The following is a 21,632-nucleotide window of genomic DNA, read 5'->3' as shown; positions in this document are numbered from 1 at the left end:
CAAGTTAATAATTAGAAACAACATTTCACGATATAATCATAACAGTTTTTATTTAAATGATTTAGTAAAAACAGTTTGAAGAAATATAATTAAACATACTATGTATAACATTTTAATGCGTTAACTCTAAAACCATCATATTATTATTTCATACTTTTATTAAATTTTTTTCATTGATTTATGCGTTTACATCAACTTTTAAACACTAGTACGCGCCACCTAGCGAAATTATGTGGAAGCCAAAAATATCCCTTCGCATGTTTCAAAATTCCCACACAGATGTCGCACAAGTGAAAGGGAAATATGCTAGAACTTATTTTGGCCATCTGGCAGCACGCGCGTAATTTACGAGATGATATAACAAACACACTTAAAAACATAATTTTCTTTAAAACTCCGTCTTAAATAACATTAAATAAAAAAAAATTAATTTAAACGAATTTTCAAAAAGAATTAAATTAAGCAATTATGAAAAACATATATTTATTAACCCGACAGATGGCGCTACATGCCAACGCCGCCGAAAAGTATGCAATGAGTAAAAGCGAAAGCAATAATGCAATCATTTAAAATATGACTTATTTATTTACATTCAAGTACAATTAACAATTTTTAGGCGCTCATTTGTTATCAAAATGAATCAAAGCTTAGCAAGTAGAGTGGATGTAGCTACCTGACAATTACCGGAAAACAATGAGATTATGCGATATTTATATAAAACCGGTTGCCTTTAGCTTCGAAAGAAGCTAGAGATAGATTTACTTAACATCTAAGACAATCATTATTAACGATATGGTCAATTGATTGATCGCAATCATTAGCTTAATACAAAATGCTAGGAGTTGGTTTCAAAAATTGTAAGGCAAAGTGGCTCCAAAAAGGACGAATTAACTTACTTACTTCAAAAATCTCGAACATGGAAAACTGTTTTTTTGTTGTTGTTTCGCTTATCGTAGAAATCTCCGACAGAAAATCATATCAAAATAAACAACCAGCTGACGCATCAAAGGTTACACAAAACAATTTCAATATTCTAGCTAAAATTAGTTTAGAAAGTGAAGGCTTAACTTAGGGATTTCGGCTTGGTTTTCCCAAACTCCAGCTAAACCAAAAAGAAAGTGCTCTTAAGTTAACCAGAGTGTGAGAAAACCATACCCAAGGTGCAGCTTAGGGATAGAGTTTCTTAGGGTTAGATCTTAGAGTTACAGAAGGAGAGGCGCTTGGATAGTCGAGAAGAGATAGGGATAGTCAGGAAGGATAGTTTGAAGAGATAGATGAAGCTTAGACCTGCAATCAAAACGTAGTTAATAAACCATCCGAAGCTGTTTTTCTGGGTTTTCTGGTATTTCTGGGTTTTCTGTTTTTTCTGTTTTTTCTGGGTTTTCTGTGTCGTTTCTGTGTGTCTATTCTGTAGTGTTTGCCAGCGTGGCCTTGATGGCTCGTCTGCCCACCTGTGCCGGTGGCTGAGGTGCTCCGCTGCCCTCCTGCGATCCACTCTCCGCGTCCGAGTCCTTGAGCGATCCGCCCTCCTCGTCGCCCACCAGTGCCCGGTACTTTTTGGCAATCGCCTCCCAGTCGGCCACGTTCTCGATGCGATTCTGATTGGCCTGCGAGAAGCTGGCCTGTGATCCCAGGGGCGACAGATGGACCTGCGACAGGGCCACCGAGTCTGGGAATTTTGGGTAAGATCATTAGCTTTTGGATTCCATTAGACAGCAAGTGACACTGAGGTAGAAACGCCATAAATCATGACTTCTGCATCGAATTCAGTATGATATAATTTTGGTTTATCAAAGTGAAAACTATAATAATGGGTAGTTCCTGATTGTGATCTATAGATAGACCTATGGCGTTTCTACCTCCGTGCATTGGAAAGGCGAGGAAAGTTGAGGAAAGAATTTCGAGCTAGAGCGAGCCAATTGTCTCAGAGCAAAACGAGTTGAGGAAGGAAAGCAAGACAGTCAGAAGAGCTGATAGTAGAAAGAGTTGGGCTGCCACGCTGTTAGCTACAAAACCCCTCGGATGGACGGGTTGTGTTACCAGGATCTGGACGTGTCCTGGTCGGAGTAGCCCAGCAGCGATACATACATGTCTCACCTTTCTTGATCTTCGACAGCCACTTGGCGCCGGCTTTGGTTCGCGGACTGGCCTGACGTATTCCCATCATCTGTACCAGACTTGGACGCTTCTTTTTCTTCATGCGTGTCTGAGGCGCGTGTGTTTTGAATTGGGGTTTGCAGGATTGCAGATTTGCAGGTTTGTGGGTTAGATCAAGGCGCATTAGACACGGGACATAGATCACATACAAGACAAGAGACACAACATAAACGCAGTCAGCAATTGTTAATCACATCGAAAGCAATCAGGTGCCAGGTGCTGGACCTTAAGTGCCATACAGTAGGGGATCGAAATATTTACATACATTTACTTTCGATCACCTATTTTGAAGATACGGAGAAAGTGCGAGGTGCAAATGGTGATTTTCATATGTGGGCAACACACTTAAAGCATTCACGGTGTTGAAACTCATTGCTGTTGTTGCCAAATTGCTTTAAATGGGTTGGGGAAAAGGTCAGCAAACTACACCCGTTCAGGATCGGTTCTGGTAGTTGCACATATATAGTCATATAGTAGTCAACAGATATGGAAACAGGTATAAGATACAGGATACAAGATACAGTATACGGATAGAGAGAGAGATAGAGATACACAGCGACAGCGGCTGAGAGGCGACCTTCGTCACCTGAGATTTTACCTTGACCTTCTCGACGATCCACATAAACCAGGTGGTAACTAAATTAAGCGGCGATGGCGCTGTTGTGGTGCGATGCATATTGCGTATAAGCTTGGACAAGCCGAATTTCCACTCGATGTCGGATTGGGCCTAGTATTTCATAGGTTTTTTTTTGGTTCAGTTTATTATTGGTTAGCGGAGTGCGCGATGTTGGATGGATGAGACATGATATTGGGGAGAACAAGAACAAAGGAATAAACGGGATGAGTTTCGTGAACTGAAGCCTCGGATTTTACAGGTTTTTACTTTGTTTAATACGTAACTTAAGAGCTGCAAAAATCAGGTTGTTAATAATAGAAATACACAAATTCAGAGGCCTGTTTTGGATGGCATTCGCTTGAGGGTTCCACAAATTACCATACAAAACCTAGCCACCAAATTGGTGTATCTCTTCAGACTTAAGTCCTAGACAATGACAAACACAGGCACATAGACATGCAGCAACGAGTTCTATAAATAAGGTTTGAAGCATGCGTTAACCAACACTTTTTGGCACGGCCTTGCTCAACACTGGTCACAAAAGCAGGACACACTTGAAGGCGCTAATCCACTAAAGCTAACAGTCTGGCACTGTACTACACTAGAAGGCGGCATCCATCTTTGAGATACACTTTTGCAAAATTGTATCCCTCAGATTGCTAAAATTATATTCCTGAAAAAACCTGGAAGATGCAAGTCTGGGCAGTTGATGGATTTACAGAGCATGCCGAGTTCTCTAGAGATTTTTGCGGTTAGTATTAACTATTTTCTTAGTACAACAGCTCACTTAGTTCTTCACTTCTTAACTAGCACTTTTAAATGTCTCAGAAATATTGTGATAGAATTAAAATAAGATATGTATATAAATGTTCTTATATGCTGAAAGAGAAACGGATTAATAAACAATGCAATATATAATATACTTAACTTATGGTTAAAGTAAGGGTTAATAAATAGAGTCGAGTTAGGTAAAAGAAGCGCCTTAGCAATACTACCTGGATGCGTTGATAGGTGTCTGACATCATAGCAATCAGCAGGTTAATGAGCACAACCACCGACACCAACATGTAAATGCCAAAGACAATTTTGAACAGGTACTCAACCCAATACGGTTGAGTGGGCGTGGCTACATTTTTGATTTTGTCAACTTGCGTTTGCTCGGTCGTCGTTTGTCCGAACACGGCGAAGAACAACAACTCGAACGAGTTAATCGGATGCATGCGCACTGTGTCGGAGCCCCATAGATACGTTTCCAGATACAGATACATTTCGAGTTACAGATACAGATACAAATAGACACCCCCGGACAGCACGCATATATTGGCCGGCGTGGAAATTGTTTTGAAAAATAAAAAGATAACGGACGCCCAGTTTGGGTTGGTTGATTCGATTATGGTATGATAGTTTTCATTGTTTTTTTTTTTTTGTTACGTTGATTTGTCCGATCGACCAACCCCGAGTTTTGGTTTATGCCCAATTGTGGTTCAATTTGGAGCGGTCAGTTTTGGGGTTGTTACAATCAAAGCACAAACAAATAGCATTCCGAAAAATGAAAATATAAAAAAAGAAAGGGGGGAGGAAGAGGGAAAGCAGAGAGAAAATACTGATTAGTGGCCTTGGCAATACAAACCTGAATGCGCTGATAAGTATCCGACATCATGGCAATTAGCAGGTTAATGAGTACAACCACAGACACCAACAAGTAGATGCCAAAGACAAATTTGAAGAGCACCTCGGTCCACTCGGGACGCAAGTGTCGCATGGGATTGATGTCCAGGGTGGTCGTCTGTCCGAAGACCGCGAAGAAGAGTCGCTCGAAAGCCAGAAAGGGCGTCATGGGTCCTAACATGGGTCCGAACGGAACGTTACTCACAATCACAATATCTCAACTATAGCATTCGTTTAGCGCGGTTTGCGAATTGCTGCAGCTAGCGTATATGTATATACGGATATATGTAGATATATATTGTCGGCTTGGCACAGGCGTGTGTGCGAGTTTATAACTTGGCTTTTGGCTTTTGTTTGGTTATTTTGAAGTTGACATAAACGAGTATATTTATGGTGGGTTTTTATTAGGATTTTTGGAGAGTGCGGGTGAGTGGTTAAACACGTCAAAAGCAGCTTCTCGCAGTTCGCAGGTCAGCGGTTCGAATGACTCACGAAAACAGGAATCGTTAATCGGTATCGGTATCGGTATCAGTATCGTTATCGTTTTTCGTTATCGATTCGATTCGATCGGTCTCGATTGTTTCGATTGTGCAGAATTTGGTGGTGGGCAAGCGGCGCAAGCTGAAAGCCCCAGGCAGGCGGGCATTGGTAATATCGATATTGCTGATTGATTGTTTGATTTTGGTTTGGATTGGATTGACTGGGTTAAAACATCAACATGCAGTACTGGAATTTTGAGTTTGTACAGAGTTCTAATGGGTATCGCTTTGGTTACACATCGATAAACATAAAACTAATAAACTAATAACAAAGAAAGTTAGGAAAATAATATCTAGGTAATTTTAAAATTAGGATCCTAATTGGATTAAATAGAAATAAATAAAATTTTAAAATTCTGGTTCAAAATAATATAATTCTATTCTCATGTCACTTAAATATCCTTGTTGAAAATTGCTCAAAATAAAATGTATTTAAATAAAAATAGACACCAAATAAGGAGTATAAACGATACTAGAAACTAAATAATAAAGCTTGGCGCATGGATACCTATTTAAACACAGATCCACAACATCGAGGATGCGGAAAAGGACTTTTCCCGCGAACATGCCTCAAAACGAAAGTAACTGAAACGAGCAAGGCGAGGGGATTTCGAGCAGCGAGTGCGGACTTGTGGATGTTCCTCCAGGGAACTGGAAAACAAACGACATTAACACTTTACGCACAACATCGAAGGCAACATCGGCAGCGCAACGGCTTGGATTCCGTCATTGGTGGGTTAAGTTTAGGGGGGGCCGGGCAGCCCCCGAAAAGGGAGGGGGCCATGCAAATGCGGGGGAAGTAAAGGGGTGGTAGTTGTGGGTGGTAGGAGACTTACGGTCGTCCTTGTGCTTGCGTCGGAATTCGCTGAAGCGACTATCGACATAATTCTCCACCGGCGGAGGGCGAGGGGTGGGCATGTCATCTGTTCCATTCGGATAATTCAGTTAAGATATTCAGTTGGGGGGGTTAAGATCAGAGGGGAGAACATTATTAGTGGAGGTCTTTTGGGGGGATGGACGGGGATTACGACATCAAGGTTGGAGGTTCGGGTGGTTTGTACTTGTTGAGCATGCAATTGTTGTATTATGTGGTTGTAGTTGGTTCTTTTTTGCTTTATTTTACTTATGTGAAACATCGAGCACACATTGATTAGATGGCTTTTCATTCAAGGCAGACACAGATACTTATCAAGACACATTGAACGTTCAAAAGAGGAAGTTTGCAAAAACATTCCAAAATGAAAACAAAAAGTCGGAAACGAAAATCCAAAACGTAGACTGGAGTAAGCAAAGCAAACGTTTCGACTTACCGTCACTGAAATAGCCTCTATTTCGATTCTTCTTCTCGAAGCTGCGCAGATCCTCCGGCGAAAAGTTGGCAAAACTCTGATTGAGGGCCACAATGTGCATGGAAAAGCCAAACACAAAGATGGCCAGGACGGCCAAAAACCGGGCCAGATCCTTCAGCAGATCCCCAATGATGATGGCCCAGGGTCCGAAGAGGTGGTGGAAGGACAAGAAGTCCAGAATCTGCACACAGGCCAACAGGAAGGCCAACGCGAAGCACTGATTGCGGCAATATACCAAAGTTGGCCAGTACTCCTTGGAGACGAAGAGAAATGCCGACACATGGACACCCACACCGGCCATGCCGAGCAGCAGCACCAGCACCTTTATCGATCCCAGTCCCGACTTGTCCGACGGATTCGTCAGCTCGAAGAGGAGCAGTCCACTCAGCCAGATCAAAAGACCCACCTCGTACCAGTAGGGCACCAGACTCAATCGGAGCACCGGATAAATGGGCGTTATGCCCACGATGCTCAGGTGGATCATGAGGTAAATGTGAGAGGTTAGGTACGACATGAACTTGATGATGGGCACCTTGTTGAACTTGTGGCCCATCGGGAAGGTGAATCCAATCCACACTGGTGGGCACACTATGAAGGCGACGAGCAGCAGAAGGATCTTCCAGGAAGCCCACGTCAGGGAGCCGTGCCAGAGTTCCTACAAGTAGGAAGAAAGTTCCATATTAGATATCGCATCAAACTCATACATAATGGTATATAGGTTAGTTATTAATAGCACACACTTGCAAGTAGCGCTGCACCACCGTGTGGGCAATCACTTCCTTCTGCTCGTTTTCGATGAGGACGTCGAGAAACTCCACGTTCCGCTTATCGGTGGCTTGCAGGATCTTTCCGGCGGAATCTGAGCCAGCTGCCAGGGCCAAGAGCTCCGTGGCCATGGCCTCGCACTGTTTGCCAGCAGCTACCAGATCCTTGGCGCGCTCTTTTTCCTAAGGTGATATATAAATTTAAAATGTTTTAGCATTTGCATTGAGAAATAAGTGAGATCCTCTAGCTATATCACCTTCGTGGAGAGTACTATGTAGATGTTGGACAGCTTGGCAGCCGTATCCACGGGCGCTGGTGATACGAGCACAAACTCCTGGATGGGCTTGTTGTTGTGGTTCTTGGACACCACCATCAGGTTGTAGACGAATCGCTTGTCCTCCATCAGGCCGTAGGTGTCGTGCTCCTTGTTCATCAGATAGCGCAGGACCTCGTTGTGTCCCTCGGAGGCGGCGAACCAAATGGCGGCGCAACCGTAGTTGGTCTCCGATTTCGGTGAGGCACCCGCCTCGCACAGCAACTTCACCACCTCCAAGTGGCCAGCTTTGGCAGCACAATGCAGTGGCGTCCAACCGTTCCGATCGGTTGCGTTGATCTCCGCGCCCTGGCCGAGCAGAATCTCCACCATCTGGATGTGGCCATGCATGGCGGCGATATGCAGGCCCGTCCTGCCGTTACGATCCTGCGATTGGAGGAGTTCCGCCGACCGACTCAGGAGCAAACCGACCACTGACATGTGACCACCGAAGCAAGCCAAATGGAGTGGATTATAGCCCTATAAAATCATTTATTCTGTTAATGCGCTCTGAATAGAAAAGAGATTCAGTTATTCTTACGTTCTCGATGGTCGCCGCATCCACTTGAACACCCGCGGAGTTGAGGAGCAGTCGCACCACGTTCTCGTTGCCGGAAAAGGCCGCCAAGTGCAGTGGCGTCATGCCCGACTCCGTGCCCAGATCCCCGAACAAGCTTTGTCCCGTTGGAGTCTCCGACTTGACGGTGGCGGGCACACTGGTCAGCAATTCCCGCACGGTATCCGCCTGTCCATAGTAGGCGGCCACATGGAGCGGCGTCAGACCCAACTTTTTGCTATTGATCCTCAGGGAGTTGGTGCTCTTCAGCACATCCAAGACCTGACCATGGCCATTCTGTGCCGCCAAATGGACGGCGGTGAAGCCCGCCTTGTTCTCCTCAGTGCAGGAGGCACCTGCTCGCACCAGAGCCTTCACCACATCCGCATGTCCGCCCTCTGCGGCCAGCTGAAGGGGCGTGGCATCTGTGAGTTTATTCCGCGCCGAAATCACACCGGATCGATCGAACTTCATCAGCTCCTCGATCACCTTGACGGATCCCTGCATGGCGGCGATGTGGGCACAGGTGTTGCCATCCTTGCTGGTGGCATTCACCAGGGAGGGATGCTGCTGCAGGAAGAGTTTGGCCACTTCAGAGTAGTTGTTCTGGGCGGCGACATGGATGGGCTTCTGGCCCAGATCGTCCGTCGCATCGATATTGGCGCCCAGCTCGAGGAGCAGCTGGCAGACCTCCATCTGCCCGCTGGCTGCCGCCAAATGGAGCGGCGTTTGCTTTCTCAACGTTAGAATATCGATAACCGCATTGTGATCCTTGATCAGGAACTTCACCAGGTGCGTAAACCCATTCATGGCTGCCAAATGGAGTGCAGTGCGTCCCACGCGCGACTTCGAGTTAATGAAAGCCTTATTGGTCAGCAGGGCATCACACACATGCAAGTATCCTCGCTCCGCAGCCAAATGCAAGGCAGACCGTCCCTCCGTATCGAAGACATCCACTCGAGCGTGATTCGCCAGAAGATTATTGACCAGCTCCATGTGCCCTCGATGGCAGGCGATCAGCAGCGGAGTCCAGCCCACCGACGATTGCCGGTTCATGGCCTTCTGGATGTCCGTGGGATTCATGTGGGAGATCATCTCCATCAGCACATCGTTGTTGCCAGCGACGGCGCAGTAGTGGAAGGCGGTCTCCAGGGCAGTTTTCGTTTGTAACGTAACATCCGCACCGTTTTCGAGGAGCATGCGAACGATCTGCTTGTCGGATTCGGGAATCTTGACCTCCTCCTTGGTGATTTGGCAGGTGTAATGCAACGCCGTGGCGCCGTCCTCGTTGACCGAGTTTATATAGGTGGTGGCCTTATCCGGACCGTGTTTCTCCTTCACCGTCTCGATCAGATGGCGCACAATGTCCGGATGGCAGGCTCGACAGGCCATGTGCAGCGGTGTCTCTCCAGTCTATAAAATTGATGTACAAACTCAAGGGTTTTATCATTTAAATATAATAAGCCACTCACATTTGATTTGTACAGCGGATCGCCTTCGTCCTCGAGGAGTTGCATCAACGTGGCCAGATTGCCATGACGGGCCGCCACGTGGACGGGGGTCAGACAGTCGTCCGTGGTCAGATTCGGACTGGCTCCCGACTTCAGCAGCATGAGGGCACACCTATCACCATCCTTCACTCGCGCCGCAATGTGCAGCGGAGTCTCACGCAGCTTTCCTCCACGGACATGGACATCTGCACCGAATCCCAGCAGGGTTTCCACGACGGCGGGCTTGGCCGACTCCACGGCTATGTGCAGTGCGGTGTAGTTATCCTTCAAAGAAAGAGCAATTAATACGATTCCACTTAAGTAGATTATGCCAGTTACATTGGTGGTCACGTCCACTTTTTCGCCCTTCTGCAGCAGCGTGTTGATGATGCCCGTGTGGCCATAGGCGGCGGCGGTGTGAATACTCCGGGCTCCATCCTTGTTGGGCATGTGGAGGTAGACGCCCTTCTTGAAGAGCATCGTGGCGCACTCAGCATGACCGTTGAGTGACGCAATGTGCATCAGCGTGCTGCCATCCTTGGTGCGCTCGAAGATGCTCGCCTTGAACTTGTCGGCCAGTATCTCGATGACGTGCGCGTGCCCATTCTCGGCGGCCAAGTGCATCGGAGTGCGATCTGTGGAGCAGATTAGAAAGTGTAATATCATAGCTCCGTCCACCCGGGGGCGCCACAAATTTATAATTCCCCTATCAAGAAATTCCCATGATTCATATTTAGTAATACCAAGGTCAAACCCGATTTGTAACATGCTTTTCCTTGCTCCACATTCCCACAGACTCACCTTGATTGTCCGCAATGGACGCTGAGGCGCGCACGCCATAGAAGTACTTGAGTAGTGCCTCATCGCCTTCGGCCGCCGCGATATGGAGCGGCGTCTGGCCCTCCCCATTCTGCGTGTCCACATTCGTTCCGTAGTCGACCAGGATGCGGACCATGTCCACGTCCCGCCGTCTGGCAGCCAAATGCAAGGCCGTGTCTCCATTGGCCGTCGTTGCCTGTGAACACCAAAAATGTAACTTGAAAAGGTGCACTTCACAAAAAGGTTTTAATAGTATTCAAAAGTCATTCATTAATTTTATGCATGAATTAACAGTAAGAAATCCCTATGATAATAATCCTTTACTAAATGTGTATCTTTGCAAAAGCTTTCGACCTGCTACGTTTCAAAATATATTTAATTATTTTCCTTATGTTTTTCCTAAGTGTTTCATGCTGCATTTCACTTTCGACATTTTATTTTGGACTATGCAAATCAGATTCCCTTCCCATCTTAGCTGCGTTTTCGCCACAGTTTTGACCCAGTTTACGGCTGTTTTGCCGGCTGATTGCGTGCTCAGGCAGCGGCCAAAGTCAGGCGCAACTTTAACTTTAACTTGGGCTTGAACCCTTGGCCCAAAGCGAGCCGAAGCCGCCCTTTGGTTAATTTAATCAACACGCACTGCACTTGGTGTGTTGCACTTCAACTTCTGATTGAAAATCGCGCAAACTTTGCCAATGTCGCGCACTGTTGCACTTGCTGTGCACCTGTACGCACAGGTGAGCTGGGTAAATTTGCATTTTTGATTTATTTACACGCTCAGTTATGGGACAGTTCAAGGCTCAAAGAACCTTGTGGACATTTTCCGACAGCTGAGATGGACACTTTGATTGACACTATCGTGGGGATTATAAAATCAACAATTTCGTGGCCCCAACTCGCTAGCAAGTCAGTTAAGTGCGTAGATGGTAAACGAAATTTACATTTTATGCTTTTTATGGTTCCTAATTTTGACATGTTCTGACAGCCAAGGCATTTTGTTGATTTACTAGATGACGCACTGCATTCACTGTAACTTCATTAAGTTGGATATATCTTATTTATCTTATCTTATTTATATTTTAAAGTTATAAATAAGTTCACAGATTACTTACCTTGAGTTGCTCTGCGGTTTGGGCAGCCAGGAGCTCCCTGCACATCGACTGGTTGCCCGACTCCACGGCCAGGAGCAATGGTATTTTGCCACGCTACGTGCAAGATAGGTTATATATAGTATAAAATATAATTAAGATAAGGACAGCCAAGAACACACATCCATTCTCACACTGGCGAACATATAATCATAAATATCCAATTAGCCAATTCGAGCCTCAAGTGTTAACGGCAACATGTTTCGCTATTTTTAGCCAAGTTCGCAACTTTGGCGCTCCAACTTGCAACCAACTACCCATTTTAGGGAGGGTCATAAGAGGGGGCGTGACGGGGAGCCATTATCCCTATCTGGCAGGAAAGGCGAGTAAATCAAGTTGTACAGCGACTTGACCCCCTTTTTTTCGGTAGAGTTTTCCTCGGTTTGTTATTTGTTTGTTGTTGGCAACGAGTTGAGCGCCCTCGCGGGGTAAGCCTACAGTATCGTACTATCCACAGATACATATACATATGTATGTTCGTATGTATATGCAACCCGGAAATGCGTGTAGAAAAAGAAAAGCGAATCGAAACGAATCGAATCGAGTTGAACTGAACTGAATGGCATCGAAAGCTAAATACTTTATCCGCCTAATTTCGCCTGACAGTGCCATTCCACCTCTCTCTAATTGATTTAAATCAAGTTGCTGTTTGCCATTTGCCGCAGGCACAAATCGAGGCACCAATCGAGGTGGGTTACCATTTTGTCTAGACAATCAATCGGTGGCACCGGGATTCCCTCAATCAGCCCCCATACATACACCCCCAATTCCTCCCAATCGTTTGATAGCAATTCGTTGGAAATTTATGCGCTCCCTTCGCGTGCGTAATGGAAATATCGCCTGTGCATTTTCTTCACCCGGACACGTGATGCGACAAATAGTTCCGCATTTCTGTGGAGATTTCCCAGGGGGCTCGAAAGGCGGATCTGGAGCTCGGTTAGCCCCTGCAAGTTTATCAGACGGAGACGACTGCTTTGATGGTAATTCAAAGCTCAAAGGAGCCTACCCACTGTGGTGAGAGCTACTTATTGATACAGTGTAGGAAAAAAAGATAGTTTCAGATGTTGCAGATACTTTAAAAGGAAACATAGAGCTGTGCTTAAAATCTATGTATTTTATAAATATAGATAATCCCCTGAGAAATTTAGGAAAAAAAGCAAGATAGCACAATATGTCTGGGACATGACCTATGAAATTTCTTGCTGTGTAATAGCCGCATTAACTTTTTGTGCCTTTGCTGATTTACAGCCAGTCGAAATGCATTTACCGCGAGCCGTTTTGCATATCGATTTTTCCACAAATTTTGTTTGCTTTATGTTACTAACTCCTCTCGATTTTGTTGTTGCCATTATTGTAATGTACAAGTGTATATATATTTTTTGGTGATTTTTATTAAGTCTTTGTTTACGTCGGCACCGCCTGGCACCGCTGTCGAGAGTACTTGACTTCACATCGGCTTACATTTTCGGAGGGGGTAGGCTATCATAACTAGCTGAGATAAAGCGGCATCAATTGGGCGGCCAACACTTGTGGCGCTCCGTCACTCACACACACAGCCACACACTGGCACACTCACAAGCACACATGGTAACACTTACGCCGTCCGCTTTCAAGCGGATATCCTTGCCAGCAGCTGCGAGCAGAGCGCGCAGGATATTGGTTGCAGTTCCAGTTTGTCGACTGGACACCAAATGGACCGCAGTTTGGGAGCGCGACTGAAATGGGAAAATTCAATTAACTCTTTGATTAAATTGGGTGCACACTGCAAACGCACTTATTGTTAGGGTCACACTTTTCGCTAGCCAGAATTAATATGCAGCTATGTGCACTGCTATTCGCACTGCAATGTGGTTAATGTTCGCACCTAAAAAACTGGCAAACTGGTTCCCATTCGCTTCAAAATCCCATTTGCGACTGAATAGGCAAGTGGCTCGTTTTTGCGTTTATAAGCACATTTCGTGTCATTTTTCTTTTTTGGCCTCTCCCGCTCATATCACAGATTGACAGCCCAAAAAAAAAACGTAATAAAGAACTCCCACCGACTGCCGCAGCGGGAGTGAGCGAGAGAGGTGTGTATAAGTGGGGTGGTGGGGGACGGGTGGTCGAGCAGCAGGTGTAGCCAACATGGGGCAGGTGTCGGTTGTGGATGTGGAAGTGGATGTGGAGTCCTTTTGCCACGCACACACGCCAACGGAACACTTCAAACTTGGCTGTTGCTAAAACAAAAGTTTGCATCTGTCTGTCTCGCTTCCGCAGCGCCATCCCTCTCGCTCGCACGCGTGCTCGGAGCTCTCTTCTGATAACCATCAGTAATTTCGGCAAGGCCCACGCCCCCCAAATCACAAAGTCTCGAGCCCTCAATGCGGCCAAGAAAAAATACGGAAAAGCAAATTAATGCCGACACGGGAAGTAAACTTGGAGAAATAATTGCCAAAAAGCTCGACGATGTGATCATCATATTTTAGCTTAAAACGGTTTGTAATATGAGCCAAAATGCATTGTATTTGTTGCATTTTTTATTTTGTTGGTTAACGCTTTATGATTTTGGACAATAGACACTTTGCACTTTAATCAGTCTGAAGTTGCAGTATTTAAACAAAAGTTTGAACATTTAAGATTTTACTAAAATTACCAATTTGATTTACTTTCTGTATAATTCGTTGGCTAAAGTTTTAAGTAAGACATAGGTTTAAATTTGTTTGTTGGGTCTTGAAGTGCTCTTCAGTGGGGCCTAGACATTACCATCTTAACCTTGTCGCCAGTTAATTGCTGGTGCCGCCAAAGTAACATGCAACATGCGAGCCTCCAAGTTGCCAAGTTGCATCTTCGCATGGCTCTGACCTTTGGCTACGTTAATTTCTTTCGAAGCCAACTGAAGTATGCGTCTAATAGCCGCAAATTGCCTGCGAATCGGGCTGACAGCAGCCCCAAGGTATGCAGCGATTTCATTGACTCGAAAGTAGGAACGAGGAACTCGAGTATTGAGTGTGTCGCCTGACGTGTCGCTACCTCAACTATTGGGGCAAATACTTTCTTGGGGGCATATAGTATATAGAGCTATTGGAATACTCACGCCACCGGTGGAGAAGGGATCCACGCCGCGTTTTGTTAGCAACAATTTGACGACATCCTCACGCGAATACATTGCGGCAATGTGTAGCACATTATAATTATCCTGAAAGAGAAAAAAGAAGAAAAGAGAAGAGGTAGAGGTAAATCAATTGCAATTCATTGGCAGGAAACTGACGCCCACACACCAAAAGAGCTGGGTCAGTTCAATGGGTCAAAGTCAGAGGGTTTTGCATGTGGCTATGGGGGGCAAAAGGGAGTGGTTGATGATTACTTAAGCCACAATCTTGCATGCGAACGGACTTTCACTTACACTCACGGTTTTCTTAATGGCCACAGCCCAGCCGCAACTTCACATGCAAAAACTGCATCAATGGCACTCGGTTGAACCCCAAAACGAAGAAATATAAAACAATGCGGCTTGGAAAATATGACCCTGAGCAAATCACCGAAACGTAACGAAAAGTGCTCTAAGATAACGTCTGACATGGAGTGCTGAGTTTAGCGCCATCCAATGGCGAAGTGAGTCACATGTGAATCGGGGCATGAGGCCATCCATATTTATTGCCTTATATAATAAGCCATAACGCAACGTGCTACACATACGCCCCGTATGCTCGGACCTGGGCCATGGCTCTAATTTATAACTAAGCCTCCCCACTAACCACTCCCCCCCCCACTCCCAACTGTTCTTAGCCCGACCGGAAGTGAACTGGTTTCCCATATATGTACGGGTGCTTTTTGCCCTGTCATCAGGTTGTTAGGTGCAGAAAGGGTCTATAAAGTTTAGCATTTAAGAATATGCATTTCTAGCTAATTAAAAGCAGTTGGAATAAAATAATAATAAATATAATAAAAGTGTATATACATACATTAAAAAATTAAAAGAATACCCTGACTTATTTCATTTAAATACTAATCATTATTTTTACCTACTGACTAATAAACAAAGCTAACTGCTACTTATGAGTTTTCAAAATTCTTAGAATCCAGCTGGGTAAGTAGTTCAAACCCTTTTGAATTTCTCACTTGGGACTTTCCCACTTGGCAAGTGTGTGTGCGCTTCGTGGCGTGTGAAATTCGAGTTCCCTGCGGTTTATTTGCGACTATTTCTGGCCGCAACTCCTGCTGATTTGCATACAACGCAAGTCGGCGCTCGAGTCGACGGCTTTGACACATGTCCAGAAAGCCCAGCCAAGACGTTGGCCCGAAAGAGGAGGCAAAGTAAACTTTTGGCCACTGGAACTGGGGTTGTATTGGGGTCCAAGGTAGACAGATAATATTTCACGCGCTGTTTTGCATACTTTTGAGCCCGGTTCGAGTTCGTTTTCGAGTCTCGTGTGCTATGGTTTGTGTTTGTGGCTTGTGTTTGCTTGGCTGGGCGAAAGGAAAAACCGGAAACAAAACCAAAACGGAAGCGCAAATTTTCCAGCACATTTTTGCGCTGCCAGGTGGCAAAAGGAAAAGGGGTGGGAGGTGCACGAAGTCGACCCAGTTTCGTGGATGTGTTTTACGGCCCAGAGATACTTCGAGGAGGATATTCGAGGAGTGTGCCTCGTGGAAGCCATGAAGTCATTTTCTGGCAATGTCACACACCTTCTTTGGAGTAATTGCAAGTCCTCATTACGGTGCTCATTTTGGCTTAATCCCACCTTTTCTGCACTGGATTCTAATGAAGTAAATTAATTTTAGCTTTTGCGTGGATGGGGCAGATTACTTCACTCACGCACCGAGGCAACTTGACAAATGAATTGGCGTTTTTATGCCACATTTTAGTTCACGCTGTCATCGCGCCACATATGGAGTGGGCACTGCGTGAAGAATGCCACTTGAATTTAATTAAAATTGCATATTAATGACGCCGCTGGCCATAAAAATGTAGCGGAAGTCGCGGCCGACGTCGAGGTCTCCGGTTTGGGCCACATTCGAAAGGTCAAATGGAGTTTTTGGCCAACTGGGCGTACATCGGAGTCATGTGCTTGATTAATTGGCTTTTAAGTTGCAAAGAGGTGTTCGCCAGCACGCCTCCAAGTCGAGTGCCAAAATAAAAACGAAGTAGTCTGCCACCTTGGAGTTGAAAAGTTAAAAATGTTAATTACCACGGCGTTACATCATACTGGTATCCTCTATGATGGTCATAAAGGTCCCAGTCCCTGTCGTGTTGCATGGGTATTACTTTGGACTGGACCTGACAGTTAGATAAGTTGCAAATTGTAAATGCAATAAACATTTCTCTCTCGGCCACGAGCCCTGTTTTTAATTCATTGGGGCGGTGTACGTGAAATTATCCGATTTGGTCACGAAGTGACATTTGTTTTATAAAACACAAGAGTAATTATACAGATGAGGTAATGGTTTGGTTTTCAAAAAGGTGCGCTTTATGTAAACTCACGCAAATGATATCATATTTAATTAGCCGAATCTGCCGTAAGAATCATCCAAATGGAACCATTTTAAAATGAATAATTATCATAATTAAATGTGCGGAAAAAAAGAAGTATCTCTGATTAAATTAAAGCTAAATCACTTATGTTTATGGGGTTTTAAAATATATATATATTTATACTTTAAAGTGTTTATCTCCAAATATACCAAATGGAAATCACCAAGTATCATTTGAATATAATAACACATTTATTACTGAATGTGCTGTTGAAACAAATATACAATTCCTTTACTCAAATAAATGCTTATCGAGTGTTTTTTATTTTCATGCTTGGCTTGTAACTCGCAGCTACTTCATGTTTTATTACTTTCATGTGCAAATTTACCTTTAACATTTCCCTACACAAACTTTAACCCAAGCAAACAGTCTTCCACTTGTAAGGGAACATTTTCAAGAGGTGTGGGAAAATTGAACTTTCTGTGTTTGTTTTGGTAATTCAATTCGCCATGTCTGCACTGGTTTGGCAACAATTATTTTGTAATTAGGTCAAGGATTTTTATCGCCGCTAGCCCCGAAATAAAGTACGTTGCGTATACGTAAGGACATGTGAATGGGCAGCCAAAAAAGCGACTTCAACTGAAATGTGCTAAGTAATTGCGGCATGCAAAGCAAGTTGCTCGGCGAATTCGACCAATTGTTAGCAACTTGGCCTAATGGCCGATGCCAACTTTGCTCACTTCACTGGCTGGCACCAAAACAAGAATTGGCCATAATCACGATGGTAAATTACTAAGGAAATCAGGAGAGTCATCAGCGATGACCTTACATCTCTACTTTTTGGGACAACTCCCTTTGTTTCCTTAAAAACAAAAGCTAAATTAAAACTTGAAGCCAATAAAAATGATTGGTGCCCAATTATAAATTTCAATTTTAGTGTTTTATAATGAAGAGCTTATCATTTTGTTTGTTAGTAAAAACAAAAGTTAAATAAAAGCCAGTAAAAATGATTGGTGACCAATTAAAAATTTCAACTATAGTGTTTTATAATTGAGAGCTTATAATTTTTGTTAGCCCACCATAAAGTGTTAGTTTTCGAACGTAAGCAGCAGTTATAAAATCAAAACAAAAGCAATGTGTTGGTATTTTTCTTTCGCTGAGGAAATTCCCATTCGTGCTGGAAAACTTGACTCAACTGGAGGAGTCAAATGAAGTGAACTACCCGTGCGTCGGCCATTGGCCAAGTCCGGCTAAGTTGACCCATTGAGGCAGGGAGGTATTGCCGAATTGAAGTATTGACGGGGGTGGGCGGTGTGTGAGAATCGTGCGTAGTATACTTATAGTAGTGGGTGCCCACCGACGCCCTCGCTCGAGATTTAATTATGCGGTTTTTATTGATTTGACACATTTTTAGCGGCTTTTGCTGCCGCAGTTGGCTTAAACAGCTGGGCCGCTTCTATATTTGGCTAACAACACCGTGGGGAGTTGGCTAAGGTGCTTTAAATTATTCCTGCCCAATTCCCAGACTCAAGACTCACATTATTGCGGGCTCCCACATCGGCGCCCAGCTCAATCATGCGATCCATTATGGCCGTCTTATTGTCCTTGGTTGCGTACATCAGCGGCGTCATGCCGGTATTCTGTAATTTTAAATTAATGAATTACTTTAGTTTAGGCTAAAAATAATACAATATTAATAAACATTTTATACGCAAAAACCTAGCACCAAAATAATGTAATTTAAGTAAATGTACCAATGGAAGAACTTTAAGAAGCATTGTCCTTCCAACTCCTGACCCCATTGACAAGCAACTTGGCCATTTAAATGCAACAGAATTGCGATAGAATCCTGCGGCTAACAAGCTGCTTTCGATATTATAAGCTCGTTTACTCGTAATTAAAACGAAATCAAGAGCAAGTCCATCAAGTCAAGAACCGAATAAGGTCCCCAATCCCGGAGTAGCGGAAATAATCAAGGCAAAAATAGCTCAACTCCCAGCTATATTTATGCAAATATCGTCTCGTCGTAAGTCTAGTCTGGCAGACAGCCTGCACTACTGCTTCGAATATATAGTACCACCCACAAAAAGAGAAAAAGAAACAAAAAACTAGAAGAAATAGAAAAACACGGCCAGGAAGTTTCAACCCTTTCGCCGCACACCTCCCCGCATTTCATTAGCGGTGCAACGTTAATTTTATGTCAACGACTTCTCCGTTTCATAGCGTTTATGGTAAATTGAAATCGAAGCGCTTCAATTCTTCGATGTTTTATGAGTTTATCGGTCGGACGGGTGCGGCGGGGGGAGGGGCACCCCGAGGGGGTAGTCAGCGCAACTTGTGGCAGGACGCTCCAGGGAACTTGGAGTTCCAAAACCGAAAGCCACCAAAGCCATCGCCTTGGCAGCGAAAACATTTGGGCCGCGCTATCAAATAACATTCGCTGTTCGCTGTTCTCTGTTTTTCGGGCTTTTTGCTTGCTGGCTGGCCTCTGTTTTCTGGCTAATATGTACTAGGTATGCTCTGTTTTCTGGCCTCCAGTTCCTGTGTCGTTATTTTGGCTGGTAAACAACCAGAAATGGGAAAATGCCGCCGACGTTGATAAGGGCGACGTTTCCACATCGCATGCACTCAGGGAAATATTTCACGAAACTGAATGTGCATAGAAAAGTAGCAAACTTATTTTTCAGAACTATTGAAAGTTTTTTAATTGATATATTAAGCGAACATCAAGTATTTCAGCTATGAATTGGAGCTAGCAGAACAACTGATCCTTACAGTTTACTATATATATACAAATATATCTTTCATTGCAAATTTCATAAGGATTTTAAGGAATGTATTGCTTCTTTTATACATAAGTTAATTTTTCAACTTTTTCGCCCAGTGCAGGACCTGTTCCTGTATTTATTTCGCTTCCTATTCCCGCTCTGGCTCGCAATTGATTTTACAAATCGTGGCCGGAAAATGAGCCGGAAAAGCCGCGTCGCGGCACTTCACTGTACAGTACTCACCATGTCGTGAACGCCGGCCAGCGGTATGTGATTGCCATCCTCGCCCACATTGGCCACATACTTCTCCAGCTTCTTCAGCTCCGCCTCGATGGGCGTCCACTCGCTTTTCATGGCCAATCCGAGCACCTTGTTCGCCGTGTCCCGAATGGAGGCGCCGGCACTCGGCGGCTTGGGGGCTGGAAACAGATCCATGTCCTTCTTGTCGCCATTGCTCGAGCTGTCGTCCTTGGGATCGGAGTCCGCTTTGCTGGCGGGCGTAGCCCGTTCGCTGGGCGTGGCCGACTCATCCGGCGGACCGGTCAGCGAGGAGGGGGTTTGGCGGCCCCCTCCGCCGCCCCGCCCACCGCCACGCCCTCCGCGCGGCTGCGACATCCTGGTATCCCTGGTATCGCTAGTTACTGCTCCACAATCCTCCGCTGATCAATCATGGGGATTTCTCGAAGGGATGGGAGATGGTTATGCGGAAACACTGTCGGATGTTAACTGGTTTATGCTGCCATTATCCGTGTAATACGTTTGGGTTATTGTATTATTATTGATTCGATGCGGGGTATGATGGCTGCTTTTTAGCTGCATAGTTTCGGGCTCCTTCACTTCGCACTCGCATTGCACAAATTCCTACGGCCTCCGCATTTTACCAATATTTGTTACCAACAATTTGCATTTTCATTGGCAACAGCAACAGCAACAGACACACTAGGAATCACACACACACAGAGAGACACACTAGCAAACCGAAAAACACTCGCTATTATTCCACTTTGATTCTTTCGCTTTCTTCACTTTTACTACACAAATTTATATGTTTAGCCCCTTTATGGCTTCGGTTGCGTGTGCGTTAACGGCGGTGCCCCCTTTATTATTTTTGGCCAAAAAAGAGTCCCCAACTTCAACTCTGGATTTCCAGTTGCCTTCTATTTTTTTTCCTTGCGTTTTCGGAGCCACGAGAAAAAATCAACCGTTTGCCACGAGCGTCTGCGAGTTTCTGATTTGCCAGTCCCATTTTCACACAACTCGAGTTTTCCCAAGGCGCTCGAGCGGAAAAACTCGGCCCTCCACTCGGTTTGGTAGCTCTGGCAACACGACGAAGCTCCAAACTCGAAGGAGTCTTGGGACGCTCCTGCGAAAAACCAGAAGGAAGAGCCAAGTCGCATCCGCGCAAGCGTTTGTTTACAATTGTTGAATCCGGGTAATGCCGCCTTTTTTGGCGCCAAAATCTGGCCACCACTCTTAAGTTTCGTTGGGATTTCCACCGTCGTTAAGTGCCGCTGGGAAATCCAAATGGCCAATTGTCCTTGCTGACTGGTCGCGAAAATCCCAAATGGCCAGGAAAATGAATGGCTAATAGGTTTTTGGCAGGTCTTGGTTATGACTTTGTATAAGAAGTTTCTCAAACAGCCTTTTAACATAATTAAAACGCTTTAATTAATAATAAAAGCATCACCTATGTAAATAAATAAATAAATATTCAAAGAAAAGACAAACTAAGATAGTAACGTTAAACGTTAAATAAATATTCAAAGAAAAGACAAACTAAGATAGTAACGTTCGTTTCAGATTCAAAGAAAAACACAAATAACTCATCAAGATTTCCGCAAACAATTTGATTTCTGAATTGTTGTTCCTTTGCTTATTTGACAACAAGGTCAACCAAATAAAACGCAATTATTTGAGTGTGGGTTATACTATTATACTATTTTGGGGGTATGATAAGAGCAAAAATGTAGCGATAGTAACTAGGAAAGCCTC

At 44.6% G+C, this 21,632-nt stretch overlaps 1 protein-coding gene across 6 annotated transcripts; it reads right to left on the bottom strand.

Annotated features, from left to right (window-relative positions):
- Positions 1-386: 386 nt before the first annotated feature.
- LOC122625995 (serine/threonine-protein phosphatase 6 regulatory ankyrin repeat subunit A) lies at positions 387-20,851 on the bottom strand. 6 transcript variants are annotated; one of them, XM_043806085.1, is made up of 17 exons: positions 19,884-20,851; positions 18,411-18,512; positions 14,494-14,595; positions 13,019-13,135; positions 11,385-11,477; positions 10,255-10,468; positions 9,793-10,088; positions 9,436-9,738; positions 7,949-9,376; positions 7,351-7,887; positions 7,070-7,276; positions 6,291-6,984; positions 3,769-3,998; positions 2,756-2,884; positions 2,098-2,206; positions 1,452-1,669; positions 387-1,287 (listed from the first exon to the last, which is right to left on the bottom strand). In XM_043806085.1, the coding sequence occupies exons 1-17, from the start codon at positions 20,253-20,255 to the stop codon at positions 1,282-1,284; spliced, it is 5,157 nt and encodes a 1,718-aa protein (XP_043662020.1). In that variant the 5' UTR covers positions 20,256-20,851; the 3' UTR covers positions 387-1,281. The 6 variants fall into 6 exon arrangements, with proteins under 6 accessions (XP_043662020.1, XP_043662024.1, XP_043662025.1 ...); XM_043806089.1 differs by lacking the exons at positions 387-1,287; positions 3,769-3,998 and adding exons at positions 4,404-4,615; positions 5,817-5,903 and having other exon boundaries at positions 1,404-1,669; XM_043806090.1 differs by lacking the exon at positions 387-1,287 and adding an exon at positions 5,817-5,903 and having other exon boundaries at positions 1,404-1,669.
- Between the last annotated feature and the right edge of the window lie 781 nt (positions 20,852-21,632).

This window comes from Drosophila teissieri, chromosome 2L (genome assembly GCF_016746235.2).
Source record: "Drosophila teissieri strain GT53w chromosome 2L, Prin_Dtei_1.1, whole genome shotgun sequence".
NCBI lineage: Eukaryota > Metazoa > Arthropoda > Insecta > Diptera > Drosophilidae > Drosophila > Drosophila teissieri.
The sequence above is the reverse complement of the archived record's forward strand: the minus strand, read 5'-3'. Positions and strand labels throughout refer to the sequence as shown.

Bases quoted from the DNA above. Each gene is read 5' to 3' on its own strand.
- LOC122625995 (XM_043806090.1), bottom strand. From the start codon at position 20,255: ATGTCGCAGCCGCGCGGAGGGCGTGGCGGTGGGCGGGGCGGCGGAGGG. The intron at 10,469-11,384 runs GTAAGTAATCTG...TGGTGTTCACAG, and splicing joins AAACCGCAGAGCAACTCAAG to GCAACGACGGCCAATGGAGA. The intron at 3,999-5,816 runs GTAAGTCTCCTA...GCTCCGACACAG, and splicing joins ACGCAAGCACAAGGACGACC to TGCGCATGCATCCGATTAAC.